Source organism: Sciurus vulgaris (genome assembly GCF_902686455.1).
Source record: "Sciurus vulgaris genome assembly, chromosome: 10".
Taxonomy (NCBI): domain Eukaryota; kingdom Metazoa; phylum Chordata; class Mammalia; order Rodentia; family Sciuridae; genus Sciurus; species Sciurus vulgaris.
In genome coordinates this window covers 75,756,988-75,780,061 of record NC_136470.1, presented here as the reverse complement: position 1 = coordinate 75,780,061, position 23,074 = coordinate 75,756,988, and the positions used below count along the sequence as shown (strand labels likewise).

General features: G+C 37.6%; 2 protein-coding genes across 4 annotated transcripts in view; one reads left to right on the top strand and one right to left on the bottom strand.

The window, feature by feature from the left end:
• DRC9 (dynein regulatory complex subunit 9) overlaps nucleotides 1–17,530 on the bottom strand; it is a 49,881-nt gene extending 32,351 nt beyond the window's left edge. The window contains exons 1-6 of one of the 3 annotated variants that reach the window (XM_079156246.1): nucleotides 17,475–17,530; nucleotides 17,309–17,374; nucleotides 14,192–14,258; nucleotides 12,993–13,269; nucleotides 8,957–9,165; nucleotides 5,819–5,947 (exon numbers count right to left, since the gene is read on the bottom strand). In XM_079156246.1, coding sequence (XP_079012372.1) covers nucleotides 5,819–5,947; nucleotides 8,957–9,165; nucleotides 12,993–13,269; nucleotides 14,192–14,199 — 623 coding nt within the window. In that variant the 5' untranslated portion in view covers nucleotides 14,200–14,258; nucleotides 17,309–17,374; nucleotides 17,475–17,530. The other 2 variants (XM_079156245.1, XM_079156247.1) reach the window with 2 other exon arrangements.
• Nucleotides 17,531–17,721: 191 nt separating this feature from the next.
• Nucleotides 17,722–21,897, top strand: RPL35A (ribosomal protein L35a). Its single transcript, XM_079156294.1, has 5 exons — nucleotides 17,722–17,816; nucleotides 18,555–18,598; nucleotides 18,798–18,950; nucleotides 20,410–20,554; nucleotides 21,838–21,897. The coding sequence occupies exons 2-5, from the start codon at nucleotides 18,588–18,590 to the stop codon at nucleotides 21,859–21,861; spliced, it is 333 nt and encodes a 110-aa protein (XP_079012420.1). The 5' UTR covers nucleotides 17,722–17,816; nucleotides 18,555–18,587; the 3' UTR covers nucleotides 21,862–21,897.
• Nucleotides 21,898–23,074: the final 1,177 nt, after the last annotated feature.

Here is a 23,074-nt window from a genome sequence, read left to right as displayed (position 1 = left end):
AGTTCCTCCAGAGAGTCTTACTGAGAGTCCTGGGATGAGGCCCTGGAATTTGCATCTCTAACAAGTTCAGGCAGTGCTACTAGTGCTTGTCCATGGAGCGTACTTTCATAAAACTTTTTTAAAGGACAATGATTTTTTTTTTTAAATTGGTATATTTTCTGGCTTGTCAGTGCTATATTTAAAATAGTTGCTGCTGTGAACAAATGAACAAGAGGAGGAAAAGGAAGAGAAAAAAGGAGGATCTCTTCTATTCTGAATACTTTAAATATATATTCTTATCTCAAAATAACCTTAGGAGATAGTCTAACGTTATCCCTATCTTTGCTGTGGTAGACACAAAAAGGTACCTCACAGAACTTCCAAGAAATATGGGATAACATGAAAAGAGCAAATTTAAGATTTATTAGAATAGACAAAGGCATAGAGAGACAAACAAAAGGAATGCACAACATTTTCAATGACATATCAGAAAACTTCCCAAATCTAAAGAATGAAATGTAAAATCAACTACGAGAGACTTACAGGACCCCAAATATACAAAATTAAAGCAGACACACACCAAGCACATTATAATGGGAATGACATACCTGCAGAATAAAGACAGAATTTTAAAGGTTTTGAGAGGAAAAAAAAATCAAATCACATATGGGGGGAACCAATTCCAATCTCAGCTGATTTTTCAAACCAGATCCTTAATGCCAGAAGGTCTTGGAATACATACATCAAGCTCTGAAAGAGAATGGATGCCAACCAAGAATTTTATAACCAACAAAATTAAACTTCAGATTTGAAGATAAAATAAAACCTTCCAGGATGAACAAAAGTTAAAAGAATTCACAACTAGAAAGCCTGCACTATAGAACATTCTCAGCAAAATGTGAGGAGGAAAAGGAGGAAATTTTAAAAAACCATGAAAACCAGCAAAGGGAAGAACTACACTAAAGGTAAAGTCGAAGGAGAAACTAAATCAAGTTAAAAACCAAAAATAAAACAAAATTATCAGAAATACAAATCATATTTCAATAATAACACTGAATGTTAATGGCCTAAACTCATCAATTGAAAGCCATAAATTGGCAGATTGAATTGAAAAAAAAAAAAAAACAAAAAAAAACTGACCCAGGACATTAAAAGCAGGGTGATAATACACTGTCTTTAAGAGACTCACTTCCTAGAAAAAGATGTCCACAGACTGAAGGTGAAAGGTTGGGAAAAAATATATCACTCACATGGACTGCATAAACAAGCAGGGGTTTCCATCCTCATATCGGACAACGTGGACTTCAAATCAAAGTTAGTCAGAAGGTATAAAGAAGGACATTTCATACTGCTTAAGGGAAGCATAAACCAACAGGACACAACAACTAAATACATATGCCCCAAACAATGGAGCATCTACATACATCAAAAAACCCTTCTCAATTTAAAAAATCAAATAGACCACAAGACAATAATACTGGGTGACTTTAACACACCTCTTTCACCATTGGATAGATCTTCCAAACAAAAACTAAACAAGAAACTATACGATTAAATAATACAATCAATGATTAAAACTTAACGGACATTATAGAGTATTTCATCCATCAATGAGCAAATGCACTTTATTTTCAGAAGCACACGGATCCTTCTCTAAAACAGACCATATGTTAAGCCACAAAGCAACTCTCAGCAAATCATGAAATTCATTTGGAAAAATAAAAGACCCAGAATAGCCAAGGCAATCCTTGGTAAGAAGAGAGAAGCAGGAGGCATCACAATACCAGACCTTAAACTATACTACAGAGCAACAGTAACAAAATGGCATGGTATTGTTACCAAAATAGACATGTAGACCAATGGTACAAAATAGAAGACACAGAGACAAACCCGCATAAATACAGTTATCTCATACTAGACAAAGGTGCCAAAAATATACAGTGGGGAAAAGATAGCTTATTCAACAAATGGTGCTGGGAAAACTCAAAATTCATATGTAAAGAGATAAAATTAAACCTCTATCTCTCACTCTAAACAAAAATCAATTCAAAGGGGATCAAAGAGTTTGGCACTAGAACAGAGACCCTGTGCCTAATAGACGAAAAAGTAGGCCCACATCTTTATCATGTTAGCTTAGAACCTGATTTCGTTAACAAGACTCCTACAGTGCAAGAAGTAAAATCAAGAATCAATAATGGGATGGATTCAAACTAAAACAATTCTTCTCAGCAAAGGCAACAATCAATAACATGAAGAGAGAGCCTACAGAATGGGAAAAAAATCTTTACCATACACACCTCAAATAGAGCACTGATTTCCAGGATATATAAAAATCTCAAAAAACTTAACACCAAAAAAACCAAATAACCCAATCAATAAATGGACTAAGGAACTGAACAGATACTTCACAGAAGAAATACAATTGACCAACAAACATATGAAAAAATGCTCATCATCTCTTGCAATTATAGAAATGCAAATCAAAACTACTCTAAGATTTCATCTCACTCCAGTCAGAATGGTACTTTATCAAGAATGCAAGCAATAATAAGTATCGGTGAGGATGTGGGGAAAAGGGTACACTCATACATTCTTGGCAGGACTACATTGGAAAGCAGTACGGAGATTCCTAAGAAAACTTAGAATGGAACGACCATTTGACCCAGCTATCCCACTCCTGAGTTTATACCCAAAGGACTTAAAATCAGCATACTAATCTAATTTCAATTAGAATGGCTGTTATCAAGAACACAAGCAATAATAAATGTTGGTGTGGACGTGGGGAAAAAGCACACTCATACATTGCTGGTGGAGTTGCAAATTAGTACAGTCACTCTGGAAAGCAGTATGGAGATTCCTCAGAAAGCTTGGAATGGACCCACCATTTGACCCAGATATCCCACTCCTCGGTTTATACCCAAAGGACTTAAAATCAGCATACTACAGTGATGCAGCCACATCAATGTTCATAGCAGCTCAATTCACAATAGCTAGATTATGGAACCAACCTAGATGCCCTTCAATTGATGAATGGATCAAGAAACTGTGGTATATATATATACAATGTTTATGGCTTGTTTACTCAGCCATAAATAAGAGTAGAGTTATGGTATTTGCTGGTAAATGGATGAAGTTGGAAAATATCATGGTAAATGAAACAGGCCAAGCCCAAAAAACCAAAAGTCGAATGTTTTCTCTGATAAGTGCATGACAATATATTAAGATGGGGGGTGGTGGTGGGGAGAGAAGAATGAAGGAACTTTGAATGGTGTAGAGGAAAAAGGGGTGGGAGGAGTTGGGGATGGAAAAACAGTAGAATGAAACAGACAGTATTACCGTATATATATATGTATGATTACATGAATGGTGTGAATCTATGTTGTGTACAACCATAGAAATGAAAAGTTGTACCCCATTTGTGTACATGAATCAAAATGTGTCTGTAAAAATAAAAAATATTTTAATTAAAAAAAAAGAACAAGCCATAAAAAAAAAACAGTATACTACAGTGACACAGTCACATCAATGTTGATAGCAATTCAATTCACAATAGCTAAACTATGGAACCAACGTAGATGCCCTTCAGCAGATGAAAGGCTAAAGAAAATGCAGTATATATACACAATGGAATATGACTCAGCCTTAAGGAAGAATGAAATTATGGCATTTGCTGGTAAATGGATGGAACTAGAGAATATCATGCTAAGTGAAATAAGCCAATCCCCAAAAACCAAAGGCCGAATGTTTTCTCTGATAAGTGGATACTGATCCATAGAGGGGGGTGGATAAGGAAGAATGCAGAAACTTTGGATTATGCAGAGGGGAGTGAGGGGAGAGGTGGGGCGGTGGAGATGGGGAGGATGGTAGAATGAGATAGACATTATTACTCTATTACACATGTATGAATCTTTTTTTTTGGGGGGGGGCAGTGCTGAGGATTGAACCCAGGGCCTGTGCTTGCAAGGCAGTACTCTACCAACTGAGCTATATCCCCAGTCCAAAAAAAAATTTTTTTTAAATAAAAAAAATGAAAAAAAAAAACTTCACAAAAAGAAGCAGCAATTCCTAAATACAACTTATTTAGTACTATATCAAAGAATAAAATTTCAGCCAATTTAAGTTTAAAGATCTAAATAGTTTTCACTATCATTTCAAAATTGGGCAGCATCCCATCTATGAAACAGAAAAGCACTCCAGTGAGCTGAACAGAAGAGGTAGGTTTTATTTGTTCATTTAGCATTTGATAGCATTTAATGAGCCTCCAGAGCTCTGTGTGGTTTCAAGCCACCAGGACACAGGTACCCCATAACATGCTTAATCATCTCCTCAGTTCTTGTGTTGAAGAATTTGGCCTTCACCATGGCAGTACACACCTATAATACTAATGACTTGGAAGACTGAAGCATAAAGATCACAAGTTCAAAGCCAACCTCAGCAACTTAATGAGACCATGTCTCAAAATAAAAAATAAAAAGATCTTGGGATGTAACTCAGTGTTAAAGTGCCCCTGAGTTCAATACCCAATACCAAAAAAAAAAAAAAAAAAGGGGGGGGGGGCAGTATTGAATATATACCAACATTTTTTTTGTCTCTGTTTCCTAAACAATATATTATAATGACTAGGTATATAACATTTATTTTATATTAGTTACAATAAGTATTCTCATTCAAAATACATGAGAGAATGTGCATTAGTTATATGTAACTATAAGTCATTTCATACAATGAACTTAAGCAACCACAGTTGCTGGAACCAAGCACAGTCCTGGAACCAAGTCCTTGCAGATACTGAGGTATATGGACCTAGAAATTCTCTAGAAAGAGAATTTTACTGGAGTCCCAAAGAACTTAAATGTGTTAATTTTTTTTTTTTTTTTTTTTTTTTGAGGAGGGTGCTGAGAATTGAACCCAAGGCATCACACATGCTTAGCATGTGCTCTACCATTGAACTATACCCCCAGTGTTGTGTGGAATATTCTTAAAGCATAAAAATCTTTGATACAAGTTGAAAGTGTCTGTAAAAGAAAACTTCTCTTGATATGCACTTGCTTTTTGTTTGTTTGTTTGTTTGTTTTCTGGTGCTTGGGATCAAACCCAGGGCAATGCACATTAGTCAAGTGCTCTACCATGGAGCTATGCCATAGCTCTAGCGTGAACTTGTTATTAATCAAGGATTTTCAGTGAATTCAGTCTCAGGCACAGTGGTGCATCCTTGTGATTTCAGAGACTTGGGAGACTGAAACAGGAGGATTGCAAGTTTGAGACCAGCCTGGACAATTTAGCAAGACCTTGTCTGAAAATAAAAAGTAAAGGGCTGAGGATGTAGCTCAGTGGTAGTTGTAAAAAAAAACCTCTGGATTTAATTAAAAAAAAAAAAAAAAAAAAGGAATGTAGTTCAGTGGCAGAGAACTCCCAGTTTCAATCACACACACATATACACACAGAGAGAGAGATTACTATAAGAGGAAGAATATCTTTGATTTATCATAGATTCAGATAACTAAGGTTCACTAAGAAATCTGAATTATTGTCCCAGATAAGCTAGGACTAGAACACAAATTTCTCACTTTCAATTATTCAGTTATATCTTCCCTGGAAAGCATATACTTGGTTTGTTTTAAAAATCAAGAACTTCTAAATGGGGTTTGGTAGCCCCACTTGCAATCCCTGCTATTCAGGAGGCTGAGGCAGGACTACACTTGAACACAGGCATATGACACCAGTCTGCACAAATAGCAAGACCTCATATAAAAATATTAAATAAATAAATAAATAGATGATAGATAGATAGATAGATAGATAGATAGATAAAAGCAAAGAAACATAACATTACTTTCACCTGGCAATGACATCATAGAAATGCATTTTGTTTTCCCTTTCTTTGTTCAAGGTTTGCAGGAGAGTTGTGAAAGTGCCTGAATCTTCTAACTCCTGCATGGTATTTTCAATCACATCACTGAAAAACATCCTAAAAAGAGAAACAGAAAAAGTTAATCAGCTTTATTTCCCTACCTTCACAAAGGGTTATGGAAATCATACAAGTTGAAAGCCAGAAAGAACATCCTAAATTGGGATTATCCCAGGAACTCAATAATAGTTTAGCACTGGAAAGTTTATTAATGGAATACACCAGATTACTAAAGACTAAAGGAGAAAAACCATATAATCATCTCAATAGATATAGAAAAGGCATCTACCAAAATTAAATACCCATTTATCATTTTAAAAGACACAACAAAAATAATAAACTCCGTCGGGTACAGTAGTGAATGCCTATAACCCCAGTTACTCAGGAGGCTGTGGCAGGAGGATTCCAAGTTTGAAGTCAGCCTGTGCAATTTAGTGAGACCCTGTCTCAAAATAAATAGAGAGCTGGGGATGTAGCTCAGAGATTGAACAGTTGGGTTCAATCACTAGTACAGCATAATAAAACAAAAACAAAAACAAGAAACTCCACAAACTATAAACAAATGATAACTTCCTTAATCTGAAAATGTTTACAGGACCAAGCACCAACAGCAAATGTTGGATGAACTGTATAATAACATTTTAGAACATGTAAAACTATTTGTATTATTTAAAGAAAACACACACATGCATAATAAAACAAAATGCTAGAAAATAATAAACACCAAATTCAAAAGAATGTTTACCTTTGGGAAAAAGTAAGAGGAGGAAGATTGGAAGTTTTTGTTGCATCTGAAATATATTTCTTTAAAAATAGCAAAGCAAACATGCTAAAATTGTAACATTTGGTGGTTCCATACATAAGATTTATTATTTCCTACTTTACACTTTAGTGTACGTTTAAAATATTTCATAATTTTGAAAAAGTTACTTTAAATTTTTTTTAAAGAGCTAATCAAACCCTCACATTTTAGAGATGAATAAATCTAGGTCAGGAAGGTTAAATGACTTGCCCAAGGCCACATAACTAGCTTGAGAAAGATACAGCACCACATAACCTAGGTTTCTAGTCTCCCAGTCCATTGTTCTTTATAATATCTTCTAAGTGAGAATTTTTAAGAATGTGATTAGGGCTGGGCATATAGCTCAATGATAAAGCACTTGCCTAGCATACAGGCACTGGGTTCAATACTGTAAAGACAGAGAGAGAGAAAGAGAGAAATAAAAACTCCTATTTAATGTTTTCATACTGAGTTGGCTAGAACTATACTTACTATTTTATTAACAGTAGGTCACACAAAAAGATTCAATTGGTATATTAAAAAAAATAGTTCCCAGTACTACATACCAAAAAAGAAAAGAACTATACAGAAGTAAGAAATTAAAACATAAGAATTTGAGCAATAAGATCTCCATGTAGTAGGTTAAGATGAAACAATTTAAAAACTCTTAATTTGATGTGATAAGATAATAAGCATAAAAACACTAGAACAAGGAAAGTATATAGAAACTTGCTACAAATTCCCACTTGAAATTCATGAACTACTGTAGTTTTCATACCTCTGATATTTTATTTTCACTTTGACTCTAGGTAACAAACAGGTAGAGATATACATTTCATGATTATGAATCACTCTAGGTTTCATAATTGGAATTCTTAAGGGACAAATTCCCTAAAAATAATCTGAGATTGGTATTTTGCATCTCTCGGGAAAATATATAAACCATCACAGTAAGAATGAAAAGAACATTAAACAGATTAGGTAGTTCATAAGCAGGATACCTTTCTGTTATATGTGCAACAGTGGGTCAGACTGATTTTTAGTGAAGAGTCATTAGCCTTATTTAGGGTCTAATGCAGAGGTTGTAAAACTTTTTCTGCAAAGGGAAAAAGAATAAATATTTTTGGCTTTGTCAGCCATAAAATTTCTTTTACAACTATTCAACTCTTGGATTACAGCATGAAAGCAGCCCTCGACACTGTTTAAACAAATGGTCAATGCTGTATTCTAATAAAACTTCTCAAAAACATACTTCCAGGTTGAATTTAGTTAGTGACTCTGGGTAAATGCAGTAAGCTTTCATTTACCAAAAGTCTTTTACCATACAACAAAAAAGCTGAATAATAATAGAAATTGAGACCATTTTTAAGAATCCTCAGGATTAGCCCAGTGTGGTGGTATATGCAGTGTCACACACCTGTAATACCAGAGGCTTGGGAGACTGAGGCAGGAGGATCAAGAGTTCAAAGCCAGCCTCAGTCACTTAACAAGGCTGTAAGCAATTTAGCAAGGACTGGGAATGTGGCTTAGTGGTTGAGCGCCCCTGGGTTCAATCCCTGGTACCAAAAGAAAAAAAGAAAAAGAAATCCTCAGGAATAAAACATGATTTTTGGAATTCAGTTACTTTGATTGTGGTTATTTCTTATTAATACATAAAGTATCATAGTAGCTACCAGTCTGTATTAGGTACTAGGCTAACACCTTTTTGGGGGGCAAGGAGGTAACCTGGGTTTGAATCCAGGGGCACTTAACCACTGAGTCTCATCCCCAGCCCTTTTTATTCTTTATTTTGAGACAGGGCCTCATTAGGTTGCTTAGGGCCTCGCTAAATTGCTGAAGCTGGCTTTGAACTTGAGAGCCTCCTGCCTCAGCCTCCCAAGTCACTGAGATCATAGGCTTGCACCTCCAAGCCTGGCCAAAGGCCTTATTTTTAATCCTTACATTAATGTTGTAAGGTAGCTACCATTATCCTTTTGGTGGGGGTGCTGGGCATGGACCCCCGGGCCGTTCACATGTTAAACATATGCTCTACCACTGAGAAATACCCCCAACCCTATTGTCATTTTTAAAAATTGGAAACAAAGGCTCAATAACTTACCCAAGATAAAATAGCCACCATGCTTTCAACTGCAACACATTGCCTCCAGGCAGTCTTCAGACAATCCTATTATCAGCAATCACTTCAAATATAATAACTAACCCTAAGGCAACACAGCAATCAACCACCCTTGCATTCATATTCTTATTTATGTATAGATGCATCATAATTCCAAATATGCTCTCCTTACCTATCAATCTGAATTTTCTTCAGTGTCTCTGTAGTTATTATGGATTGCATTGTAGGTTTTTTAAAGGCAAGATCCTGCATTCTGTTAAACTCCATGGAAAATGGGCCTCCTTGCCGGATTTCTGGCAATGTGGGTTTTTCTTTAGGTGAGACTGGAGTAGATATTTTGCTTGTAGAGACCAGCAGAGATTTTTCTAGGCTACTGATAGTCTAACAATAAATGAGGTTAAGAAAGATTTTTTTTTTTTTTAATGAAGAGATGATGCTCTAAGGGGGCCTCTATCTATATTTTTTAACCTTATTTTCTCCCACTTGTATGCTATGATCCAAAAAAATGTTCCCTCTTCTTTAGTCACATCAAGTCCACATATCCTGCTGTTTTGGGTCTTTCTGCATTCACATAATATTTGCTGTCATTCCACAACTTACCAGCTGGTAAACCATAAGACTCTAATCAAAGGTAAAGTTTGGGTTGGGTGTAGTGGTGCATGCATGTGATCCAACCGCCCCCAGAGGCTGAGGCAAGAGGATCGCAAGTTTGAAACCAGCCTCTGCAAAATCTCCGGTACCCACCACCCCAAAAAAAGGTAGAGTTTGGGGCTGAAAGCGCAGTTCAGTGGAAGAGCACACCTTTAATACATACAAGGCCCTGAGTTCAATCTCCAGCACAAGCAGACACACACACACACACACACACACACACACACACACAAAGTTCTTTATGAAATATGGGCTCAGAGAAATGCAGTTGGTCAAGCAGGGATTGAAATTGTAATCCAAAAATAAACTTTTCCTCCTATAAGTTGTTCTTGTCAGATATTTTGGTCATAGAGACTAAAAGCTGATGTGTACAGAAAAGCCAAAATAATCTATTTTTCAAACCCAATCTCAAATAGTAAGGGGCAATAGGAACAGCATGTTTTCTTTTAATTGATGATTCTTACTTAATCTGTGGCTAAAAACTTGAGCTACTGAGAGTGACGACAAATTTAGACTGTAAGCCAGACTTGGTTTCCCTGGCTGTATTCCTTACTAAACCATATTGACCTAGTTAAATAGGTAACTATTTAACATATCTGTGCCTTCATTTTCCATTGGCAAAATGGATGATTTTTAGTATTTTATATTTTGTCTAATGAGGACAAGAAAAAATGTAAAGCTCAGGAATTTCCCTAATCATTATATCTCTATTTTTATACTTGACCATCTGGAAAAGGAAGCAAATATGTCACAAGGTCCAATTTATTGATTCCTGGAAATAAATATGACTTAAACTAGCTAATCCATTTAGTCCATTCACTAATTTTTTTTTTTTTTTTTTTTGGTACAGGGTATTGAACCCAGGGGCCCTTAAACACTGAGCCACATCTCTCCAATTCTTTTTAAAATTTTTAATTTTGAGACAGAGTCTTGCTAAGTTGCTTAGGGTTGTACTCAGTTGCTGAGGATGGCTTTGAACTTGTGATCCACCTGCCTCAACCTCCCCAGCTGCTGGGATTATAGACATGTGCCACCTACCTTGTGCTAAAAAATATTTTATATAGTACATGCTATGTACAAGGTAGGGTTATTAGAACTTGTTTTGCCTGGATTATGAGTACCTGGGGATCCACAAGTGCTCAGTGAACTGCCACTGATGAAAGAAATTGCTAAGTCCTCATTTGTTAATTGAATATTTTCCACTTGTGCTTTTGATTCTTACTGAGAAAGACAATATAAAGAGGAAGGAAATATTAGCCTTTTCTGGATTCTTCATTAACTACATTAAAAACTAGATTCTTGTTTTAAATGCACTGAAAGATTTTTAGTTCTTGGTTTCTAAACTATTTGCTCCTTATAAGTTGATAAGGAAATTAATTTATATTATAAAATTCCTATAATACTGATGTTTATTTTATTTTTTTTATTTTCTTGCTTGCTTTCTTATGGTAGTGTTGGGGATCAAACTCAAGGCTTTACTCATGGTAGGCAAGTACTCTACTACTGAGTTAAATCCCCAGCCCATTAATGTTATTTTAAAACTCCCTCAAGCCAGGCATGGTGGTGCACTCCTCTAATCCCAGTCACTGGGGAGGCTGAGGCAGAAGGATCTGCACTTTTGAGGCCAGCCTGGGCAACTTAGTGATAGCCTGTTTCAAAATTTAAAACAATTATAAAGGGCTGGAGTGTAGCTCAGTGGCAGTGTTCACCTAGCATGCACAAAGCTCTGTTGTGTTCAACTCCCCATACTACCAAAAGCAAAACAAAACAAAACACCTCAACAACAACAAAACCACCTTGAAATTCACAGAATTTTAGAACTGGAAGGGAAGTATGGATCATTTAACATAAAACTCCATTAAAATTTGCAAATGAGAAAACTAAGACTAAGAAAGTGAAATTGATTGCTTATTGTTTACAACTAAACCCAAAGGTTTCCTAACATAAAAACTGATATCCTATTAAAATCTTTTATAAACTTTTAAATGTTAATAAAAGTTTTAAGATCCCAGACTATACTACTACTAATAATAACAATAACAAAAAAGAAATTTAAAAAGTATTATGGGCAATTAAGGGGAAATTTAATTTTCTTTTCTTAATTGGACTTCTTTCCTTTAGACCTGGAAAGCAATTTACCCTCTCATCTACACAGCAATTTCATTTGTCATAGGATCAAAGTAAGAATATGTTTTGTACAAATCATATAATTTTTCTAAACTTAATAAATATACATTTGTATTTATAAATTATCTCCATTTTGTATCTAAAACCTGAGTTATTGAGATTTATAAGAGTTTAAAAATTTGTAAAGATTTTCCTCACTACCAAGTTAAGTTTTTTGATACCTCAGGGTCCTTAGGAGTCCAAAGAAATCATTAAAAATGTAATGGTTCAAACAATAACAAGGCCAAATACTCACAAAAGCAGGATACAAGATATCCAGCAATTATAACAAGGTCAATTTTTTTTTTTTTGGTACTAGGGATCGAACCCAGGGGCACTGTATCCCTGATCTACCTCCCCAACGTTTTTTGTTTTTCGAGACAGAGTCTCATTAAGTTGCCTAGGTTGGCCTTAAACTTGCAATTCTCCTGCCTCAGTGTTTTTGTTTGTTTTGGTACTGAGGATTGAACCCAGGGGCCCTTTATCACTGAGCTACATCCCCAGCCTTTTTAAATTTTGAGACAAAGTCTCCATTAAGGCCTCATTAAGGTGCTAATGCTGGCTTTGAACTTGTAATCCTCCTGCCTCAACCTCCCAAATTGCTGGGATTATAAACACTTGCCACCACGCCTAGCCTAACGGTGTCTGCTGGTTGTCTCAGCCTCTTGAGTAGCTGGGATTAAGGCATGTGCCACCATGCCAGTCTACAAAATCATTTTATAGTAAAACAATGTTGAGAGTCCAGTTGAATTTCCTCCCTCTATTAGCGTTTAGCAACTGAGAAATACAAGATAGGTAGGACAACTCAGTAATTTGATCTCCTCAGCATGCATACAGTTTGATCTTGTCAGTATACATATAGCCATCCCTCAGCACCCACAGTGAATTGATTTCAGGACCCCTGTGGATGCTCAAAAGTCCCTTACATAAAATGGCATACAAACTATGTATATCCTCCCATATATTTTGTCATCTCTAGATCACTTATAATAACTAATGCAATGTAAAATAATTGTTATACTGCATTGTTAGGGAACAATCTCAAGAAAAAAATCTGAACTTGTTCACTACAAACACAGTGTTTTTCTGAAGATTTTAGATCAGAGGTTGTTTGAATCCATGAGTGCAGAACCTGCATATATGGAGGGCTGACTGTACTATCTTTACAATGATTTAACCATATGCCTTTTGAAATAATGCCAGTATTTTGGAAAAGGATATTCTGCCTCATCATGTACCTTGAGCTACAACCATTTTATTCCACCAATTGAGAATACATGTCTCGGATAATTATGATAGCCCTTTATCTGAGATAAAGGTGACATGTACTATAAATGATGGAGAGATTAAAAGGAAAGAAAGCAAAAATAAATAATGGTGAGTGTATTTACCATGCTAGTGCTTTGTCTTCTTTCATAGTGAACTGGCATGATATAGTTTAGAATAGAAAGTTGGTCAAGGGTATCCTCCAGAACTGCAGAGAGTCTCAGCACCTCTAGAAGAGAGAGTGGTTCTCTGGTTTCTGGGATGACTTCTTCATCTACATGAGTTGTTTCTTCTTCTTCTTCTTCTTCTTCTTCTACAGCACTAGGTGGTTGGCCTGTCACCAACACCATTATCTCAGAATTCCAACCTTCTGGAGGAAGGGGTAAGTCTTCTAGTCTGTCTCTAAAGAAAGAATAAAGAAAAAAGAAGTTAGTGATCAATGTTTAAATGTTACTTAAATTCAGAAGCACAGGCAGCATGTAGATTGGCTCCTGTGAAGTTTGCATTGTCATACAATATAACAGGATTTTTTTTTTTTTTTAGGTAGGCGTTTACTTGGGTTTCTGCTAAATACCTTCCACTTTGATCAAACAAAGACAAAAAATATTGTTTAATAAAGACATGTAGCCCATGCCATTTGGCTACGTTAAACCAATTTAAATTTGGGACAAAATCACCTTTATTTTCAAACATCATCTTTAAATGCTAACCAAAATTTTCTCATGATTGGACAAAGACAAAATGAGGTAAGCAGCCTCCAAGGTGGCCCAGAGATCTCACTTTCTGGCATTTATGCTTTTGTGTAGTTTCCCCTTAGTAAGTAGAACTAACCTATGTGACCAAAAGGATATTGTGAAAATGTTTAACAAAGAATGTGACTTCCAAAGTTAGTTGTCAAAGACATTGCAGTTTCTACCTTACTCTCTTATATCTCTTACTCTGAGTGAAGTCAGTTGCTTTGTCATGAGGACACTTGATCAGCCTTGTGCAGATGTGCATGAGAGTGAGAAATAAAGGTCTCTTGCCTTCAGCAGCATCAACTTGACGGCTATTGCACCATCTCGGAAGTGGATCCTCTAGCCCCCACCAAGTCTTCAGGTAACTGCAGCCCCTGGCACACTTCACCTTTATGAGACCCACAAAATAGAACCATCCAGTCAAGCTGCTCCACACAGATACTGTGTGAAATAATAATGTTTATATTTTTAAGTCACTAAATTTTGGGGCAATTTGTTAAGCAGCAATAGATAAATAATACACAGAAATTTACCAAAAAGCATACATTTAAAAGTACACACACAATGAATTAGAATTTTGAACGTACTCTTCCATTCTTCTTTAGTTTTGTTGTCCTCCTCAATGTGTTTATAATATCACAAAAATGTAGTCAACTAAAATGAGAAGGAAACATTGAGTTAGTTTAAGGGTGTGCTGACTGATGTTTCAGTTATTTATGTGCCCTTTAAGAGAAAATTAAAGAATGACATAAGTAGTGGTTTACCCCTCACTTTTCTTAATAGAGCATTCCCTGAGATGAAGGAACTACTGATATCATGGGGTACAGGTCTGAAGATATATGCACTCCTTTTCTTCTCTTCTTCCTCTTTCTCCTCCTTTGGGCAGTACTAGGATTGCACCTGGGTACTTGCACATACCAGGTAAGCCCTCTATCACTAAGCTATATCCCAGTCCTTTTTATTTTTTAGTTTGAGATAGGGTCTTGCTAAATTGCAGAGGCTAGCCTCAAATTTGTGATCTTCCTGCCTCAGCTTCCCAAGTAGCTGGGATTACGAGTGTTCATGGACAGGCCTAGTAAAAGAATGATTTTTAAAAAATTGAAAACACAAACATCTCTCTCCTTAAAACTCTTCCATGGTTTCCCATTACCTTAGAACAAGGACCAAAATTATTAAATTGGCCCATAAGGTCTGCGTGGTCTAGCTACATCCTGTTCCTCTCCAGACCCATCTAGCAATGCTGTTTTCTTGCTCTAGTCTTTAGCCTGAATGGGTTCCTTTCAATTCTTCTATGGAATCATGTTCCCTTCTAACTCATGCTATTCCTTCATTCTTTTCGTCTCTTTGCCTAGTAGAATACCATTGACCTATCAGGTACCAATTTAAAACAGTAGCATTTTTTAAGATATCTGCCATTTCCTCTCTGAATCCAATCTTCAGCATTTTCTGTGCTCTGAGAGACTGACTCATATGGAATCCATCAATGGGAGAGCCCAGAAAGTGATCCAAGTGCAGGAGAGTGAAGTCAAGTTATTTCTCTTCCCAGCTCCTTCCCTGACATATTATCATTGGTTGGCTATGTTTCTCTATTGAAGGTCATGGCTCCTGACAGCCAGTCCTCTCCAAACCCTCAACCGACTCCCAGCTTAGGTAATATTTCTTTCTCTGTATCTGGAGACTGCATTATCTCTTTTAAATTTTATTCCTACCTGTATGTTTGTAAACAGGTCCTTCTTAAACTCTCAACCATGCCAACTGCATACACACACATACACACCCACACCCCCACACAAATAACTGAAAGAAGTTTTATAAAACAACTTACCATGTGGGATACATTCTGATGTTTTATTCTATTTTGTTTTAAAAAGTGTGACCATGACCTACTAATGAATTATCACCTGCAGTTTGAAAAATGCCTTAAATGACACTTTTCCATGTGATCCTTTCCCTGAGCCAAAAGGATGGCACATGCTTCCTCTATTCATGAACTCATAGAACTCTTTATTTCCCTGCAAAGCTCTCTTTACAATTTGTATTGCTTATGTCAGTCTTACTCATGAGTCTGTTAAGTTTCATGAGAGCAGGAACCATAACAATAAAGCCCACTAGTGTATCATAAGCACAGGCACAGTGTTCACTAAGTATTTAATACCTTTAAGAATGAATCTCTTCCTTTTTTAAGTTAAATGAGAGAAGCATACTGGCACGTTCTCATATCTGAGGTAGATACTATGGACATATTTGCACACAGTATTTCACATGTAACTCCACTCAGTTATCATTTCATTGATCAATTACACAAATATTTTTGTATAAAAGTCACAATTGCAATATTGGGTGCTATCCATTGTACCTTGAAGTCTATTTTCTCAAAAAGAATATGTTATTGTCAAATAACCCTCTAGTGCTTCATGAGTATGGAATGCTTCACGAATTTCTGTGTCACCCTTGTGCAGGGGCCATGCTTCTCTCTGCACCACTCCAATTTTAGAATATGTGCTGCTGAAGAATGAATCTCTTAAGAACAGAATTTTTAGTATATTTCTGGGACAGAGAAAACTGGATGGGATAGTGGGTACATAACCCTATCCTGTTGTATTTAATAGAGTTATCTGACTTTTTAAAATATATATTTTAGTTGTTGATGGACCTTTAGTTTATTTATTTATATGTGGTGCTGAGAATCCAACCCAGTGCCACACACATGCTAGGCAAGTAAGTGCTCTACCACTAAGCCACAACCCCAGCCCCTAGATTATCTGATTTTAAATGTGACATACATCTATTTCATAAAATTTTGGAGTCATTCTTTACTCCTGTCTCCTTAATTATCTGTCAGCAATACATTTAAAATATATTCAGAATTTCAGGACTCATTTCCTGTACTGAATGTACATCATCTTTCAACAGGATCATTACCGTAGCCTCCTAACTGATCTTCCTGCAGGTTCCCCTACCTCCCTTCAGTGACCCGCAGATCTAGTCACTCTTTAGTTCAGAATTCTCAAATGGAATGGGAAATGTCGGGGGGTGGGGGGAGCCTCTTAATTTTTCTAATGTACCATATATTTTACTTGCTCGTTTTCTTGCTCCCCCTAGTATGATGTAAGCTCCATGAGGACAGATTTTTGTTTACTGCAGCGTCCTCCAAGTCTACAATTCTCTGTCTGTGGTAGTCATTCAATAAAGCAGTTGTTGAATAAATTAAGTGAATCTACAGGGCTACCCAAGTAAATGCTCAATAATTAGGAAATGTAAATCTCGGACTCCTCTAATCCATTTCATTCTAGTCTTACAGGTATTTACTGAGACCTATTAAGCATGGCACGACGTTGGGTGCCCTGAGTTTGTCTGGCAGCTCAAAAGAATTCTCCTAAGGAGGCGATCAGGCCTTCTAGGACAGACATCCTCGCACTGAGAGTCAAAGCGAAGGAGGAGGTAAAACTTGAGGCATTTCTCCCGTTCTTTGAAGTGGAGGCGAGGCGAGGTGGGGCAGGCGGGAAGGTTCTCTCCATGTGGTCCAGGCTGGTCTCGAACTCGTGGGCTCAAGCGATCCTTCCGCCTCAGCCTTCCGGGTAGCTGGAACCACAGGAGTGCGCCACTACGTCCAGCTTTTAGGTCGTTTCATGCAAAAGTGAAAGAAGTAGAGGGAAAGGAAGAAGTAAGGCGAGGGGAAGTAGAGAAGGAATTGCTTATCCTGCCTTCGGGCTCCCGGCCTTTTTCTTCCAGTCTAGGGTAGGATCCGAGAGTCTCCGTTCGTCCTACTCCTGTGAGGGTGGAGGGAAAGATACTTCTTACGTTCGAGAATCAAAGATTTGATATCTGAGTCGGGGGTGAGCGGGGAGATGTTCTCTGGTCCAGCTATACCTGTAGAACCTCTGGCCTTCGGAAACACGCTAAGACGTTGCCGTGGCAACGGAGCCCTGAGAGGAGGGGACCGTTTTCGCTCCTCCTTTAGCTGGCTAACAATTTTGCCTCCCTTTGTTCCCAAATACTACAGTTTAGCTTGCAAAGATGAGAGAACTAAGGGAAAAATAGTAAGAGTTCTCTTTAATGTGGCTTTTCAGTCCGAAGACGATTTCTAGGGCTTGTTTTTCTGGCGGTCGCGGAAGATGCCTAAATTGGGGGCGGGGCGGAGAAATGTTTATCCCACAAGGCCATGCGGCGGGACCTCATCTTCCTTTCTCCGCCATCTTGGAGCCTGTGGAGGTGAGTAAGTCCCTTGCTGCTGACCTTTGGAGATAAATAACTCAGTTGGGTTTATCCATATACCTCAGCAAGGCACCGGTTCGGCTCGGAGACTCTGCCAGCCAGTGATTTCTACGGATTCTGGGAAGAGGGAGGACGGGATGGAGGAGATGTGGGACTGATTGTGCTGGGATCCTAACCCCTGGTGAATGGGTGCTGCGGTAATTTTAGGTGATACTTGGTCCCAAGCGGAATGAAATTGTTAACTCCGTCTGCAGTTGCCTGTGAAGCAGTGATTCCTTTAAGCTGCCTTTTTTTTTTTTAATTTGCTTCCACTCCAAACTTCGTTTTGCATGTTTCCAACCTCAGCTTTTCTCCCTCAGCCATGGCATGTCTTCTGTGCACTTTGCCGCCAGCTTCTTACGTAAATTTCATCTTTCAGTGAACTTTATCTGTTGGGACTGACAGCGAGATGCATTTGTGCAGGACTTCCGATTGCGGTTTTTGGCGTTCTTTGGTGTGTAGTTTTGCTTCGTTATTGTCTGCATTTTGGAGTTTGCTTAGATGTCATTGCTTCTCTCAGGTTTGAATGCTTTGCCAAGCTCTCGCTTCATGTAGGTAGTATGGCATAATTACATTTCCCCGTACCCCCATGAAAACGAGTCAAGAAAGAATTTGCCTGAGAGGCTTAAGAAACGAGAAATGACAGGTGAGAAACTTGTGTTACATGGTTTTAAACTTAATTTTGTTTGTTTTAAGGCCTGCTGAGAACAGGACTTCTAGAAGGCAAATATGTCCGGAAGGTATGTTTCTTAAATAGTTTTTTCTCTCTCCACGCCACTCAGTTAGAGGTAAGCCTACATGCAGGTCAAAAATTTGGTGTTTGCTATTAATAACTGTTGGGTGGGGGCCCTCACAAGTGAAATCATTGGTGGTTTGTGAAGACGAAGAGATCTTTTTAACAGCTTACATTTAACATAATATGTAACGTGTGTTTCTTAGGCTGTGGTGCAAAGCCATTTTTGCTGGCTATAAGCGGGGTCTCCGGAACCAAAGGGAGCACACAGCTCTTCTAAAAATTGAAGGTGTTTATGCCAGAGATGAAACTGAATTCTACTTGGGCAAGAGATGTGCTTATGTGTATAAAGCAAAAAAGTAAGTTTATATTACTTTTGTACCTTGAAATTTTTACTTTTTACTCTGCCTCATTTTTCTACTGACAGGATAAATGATGTTGCTAAAGTAATTGGTACTGCTGTGACTTCTGCTTTAGGCCTTTTAAAGAATTTCTTGGGAAGTTACAGGAGGTTTCTTTTACCTTGTGGGTAGTGTTGCACTTGGAAAAATTATAGCTGTCAATTGTTTTCAGGAAGCAGCTATTTTCTTATATTGCAGTCCTGTTAATGGTTTGTATAATAGTTTTTTCATGTACCTTAGTTAATTTTGTTCAAGATGTGTTTTTAAAAACTTTTTTGTTGTTGTTGTAGATGGATGCAATATATTTTTATGTGGTGCTGAGGATCAAGCCCACACATGCATGGCAAGCACTTTGCTGCCACTGAGCCACAACCCCAGCCCTAAGATATTTTTCATGTATGCTTTTAGATGTTATGTCTCTAGAACATTGGTTTTCTCTCTCTTATTTATTTGTTTAGGTACTGGGGGTTGAACCCAGGGTTTTGTACAAGCCCCAACTGTACCCCGCAACCCAGTTCTTAATACTGGGCTTGTGTATGGAGAGAGTACTGCTGAGCAACCCCCCACTTTTTGAGTTTTTTTTTTTTGTTTTTTGTTTTAATTAGAGCTTTATAGTTAACACATGTAGTTGGTTTCATCTTGACAGATTCATGTGTTCATGGAAATCTATTTCAGTTCATGATTGCCAGCCCTTTTTATTTTATTTGGAGACAGGGTCTTGCTGAGTTGATTGAGCTGGTCTTGAATTTGCTGTGCTCTTGCCTCGGCCTCCCCAGTCAGTGGGATTACATGAGTGTGCCACCAGGCCCAACTTAATCCTGCGTTTTTAGCCCACTCCAGACCAATTAAAATCTCTGGGCAAATACTTTCATCCCTGGCCTCCTTTTTCTGTTTAGTTAGAATATTCCTTTAAAATTTCTAGTTCCATCAAGTATAGGTTATTTAAACCCCAGTGATTCATCTCATTCAGTAAAAAAGCCCAAATCAGTGAGGAGCCTCTTAAGAACCTATGCACTGAGGACTCCACATTTTTGCTCTTATCCCAGCTGGGGCTCACCACTTAGTATCTGTAATCTCCCTAACTTGGGTATATTACTTCAGTTGTTGCCAGGGTGGATGGGGGGAGATGGTGGGGATTAAAATAAGGACCTTGTGCATGCAAGGTAAGCAGTCTTCCACTGAACCTACCTCCCCAGCCCCTCTTCAACTCTTGCTGTTCCTCCTGTCTGCCATGAACATCGCTTGATAAAGGTGACTAGTATACAGTAGTTATTTTATCAGTGGAATAAAAAGTGTTCCAGACACATTCAGTGGGTAAATAAGTTTGGAGGAACTAGAGGTTAGTAACCATGAATTTGTATCATACTATATTATTTATATGAGTTCTCATTCCTTTTCTGTTCCTTTTTAAAATCAGTAACACTGTGACTCCTGGTGGCAAACCAAACAAAACCAGAGTAATCTGGGGAAAGGTAACCCGTGCCCATGGAAACAGTGGCATGGTTCGGGCCAAATTCCGAAGCAACCTTCCTGCTAAGGCCATTGGACACAGAATCCGTGTGGTAAGTAGAATGATTAACAAAACAACCCTCTTTAAGAAAAACTGAGCTCAAGGGGTTGGGCTGTAACTTCTAAGGACTTTTGTGAGTGTAAAATGAAGCCAGTAAATAATGCTAAATTCAGCGACTATAGTGTAAATGAGTATTATGTAACATCTGATTTGGCATACTATAGGAAGGTGACAGCAAAGTGTTCAAATTGTCTAGCTGTGCATGGTGGCACCTGTAATCCCAGCGACTCAGGAGGCTAAGTTACTATGATCACAAATTCAAGGCCACCTTGAGCAACATAGTGAGACCTTGTCTCAAAATTAAAAATAAAGAGCTGGGGATGTAGCTCAGCCATAAAGCACCCCAGGTTAATAATCCCCAGTACAAATAAAGAAAAACTGTCTAAATTTACATTTTGCTAAAGCTACCTGAGGGAAAAATAAGGGTTTTTTTTGTTTTTGTTCTATTTCAGTACTGGAGATTGAACCAGTGGCACTCAAAACACAGCTACATCCCCAGCTGTTTTTATTTTTATCTTAATAAGGCAGGGTGTTGCCAAATTGCCTAGGCTGTCTACAAACTTGTGAGATACTCCTGCCTCCCCAGTCTCTGGGATTACAAGCATGTGCTATTTTACCATCTCCACTCAATCTTTAAATGTTATCAGCTTTATTTTGTGCATGAAGAAAACATATTCCAAGGTCTCAGGTTATTGGCTTAAATCTTAGACTTCAGATCCTGAGACTATTTTTCCTCAAGTAACTCCTGCGTTTTCTTAATTAGAATACATTTTTAGTTGACTTGGGGTAATGCAGGTACTGTGGAGCCCTGCTGAGCAGTTGAGCTTTATCAGAGGATTCTTACTCTAAGAAGCAAAATTAAATATTCTCTCAATGCTTTTTAAATTATTTTTAATTCGTTGTGCTGAGGATAGAACAAAAGTCATTGTGAGTGGTAGGCAAACCTTCTGTCACCAAGCTATACCCCTATCCCCAGTACTAATGGTTCTTAAACATGTTCTCCTAGAAAATGAGTGCTGTAACAACTTGGTTCTCTCACCACCATAATATAAGTCACTGAATACCTTTCAGAAATGACTAATGAGGCTAGGGATGTAGCTCGGTGGTTGAGTGCTTATCTAGCATACGCGACACCCTGGGTTCAATCCCCAGTACAGAAGAAAATTTCAGGTAAAAATGGGATATTGATTGATTCATGTTGTAGCAAGTTGTAACATTTGTAAATTAGTATATAACATTGACCTAATATTCTTATATGTTCTTTTTTTCCCCCAGATGCTGTACCCCTCAAGAATTTAAACTAATAGAAAATAAAAATGGATTTGTGCTCTTGTATTTTTTTGTTTTGTTTTTGTTTAGTGCTCTGTCTTCAGATGATTTGCTATATGCTTGAAATAGTGGGGGCTTTCCACCATTTCACAGTACAAGGAAGTCAGGGCTATATGTAAAGAACAGTATGGGACAATTACAGAGATTTAGAAAGTATCAGGTCAATGTTAGTATCTTAGTAGGCATTTTGGAGGAAATAAATATGCTTTGGGGAAAGTGGGAAGATGATTTTCTCATTAGATTAAGTGAAAGAAACAAAATTATCTCTCAAAAGGGCTGGGGATGTAACTCAGTGGTACAGTACATGAAAACATGAGACTTTCATCCCTAGCATTACCACACAAAAAAGCTTTGTAATGGCTTGTTCTAATTCAGTATATATTGGGAAACTTATGAATGAAAATGGGACTGGGAATAATTTCAGTGGAAATTATATTGAAGATATTTGTTAGTGCTTTCAGGTAGGCTGGGATGAACTACTGGGATTTGTGACCAAATGATTTGAGTGTATATTTTACTTTACTGGTGGTATAATGCAAGCTGAAAATGCCAATCGAATGCTACATGATTCTACTTCAGAATAAAACAGTACCTGGATAGATAGCTTTTCTTGGTTTCATGTTTTAATGTATAATGCAGGTCTGAAGTAATTTAGCAAACTAGGAAGATGAGTAGGGCTTTAGAATATTTCATATTTCAGGGGCTGGGGTTTTGATTCAGTGGTAGAGTGCTTGCCCAGCATGGGTGAGGCGCACTGGGTTTGATTTTTAGCACATAAAAATGTTAATTCTGTCCATCTACAACTAAAAAACTTTTTTAAAGAATATTTTTAAATTTCAAACATGCTAAATATTGTGCAGTAAATCAGTTTGCAGTATGGTAGAATTTTAATTGATGGAATAGTTGTATTCAAGCCCAACTTGCCATCTTAGGAGCCCTGTTGTAAATGATTAGGATATGTACTCCTGTCAGGTTCATTGGGAGTGAGGACTCAGGGCAAAAGCAGTGCATTGGAGTAGCAGTCTCCTGCCATTGGTTAGCTCTTTACCATATTTGGGCTGTGCATTTAATGGGCAACACTGGAAACTATATGGGTTCAAGAGCAAGAAAGGTGTCTTCGACCAACTCGGTTGTTTTCCAAAAAGCCAGGAAACTTCATTTAAAAGTGGCTACAGCATTCACT

Excerpts from the sequence above, each read along its gene's own strand:
- RPL35A (XM_079156294.1), top strand. Across the intron at positions 18,951-20,409 it reads TATGTGTATAAAGCAAAAAA|TAACACTGTGACTCCTGGTG; the intron begins GTAAGTTTATAT and ends TTTTAAAATCAG. Across the intron at positions 20,555-21,837 it reads TTGGACACAGAATCCGTGTG|ATGCTGTACCCCTCAAGAAT; the intron begins GTAAGTAGAATG and ends TTTTTCCCCCAG.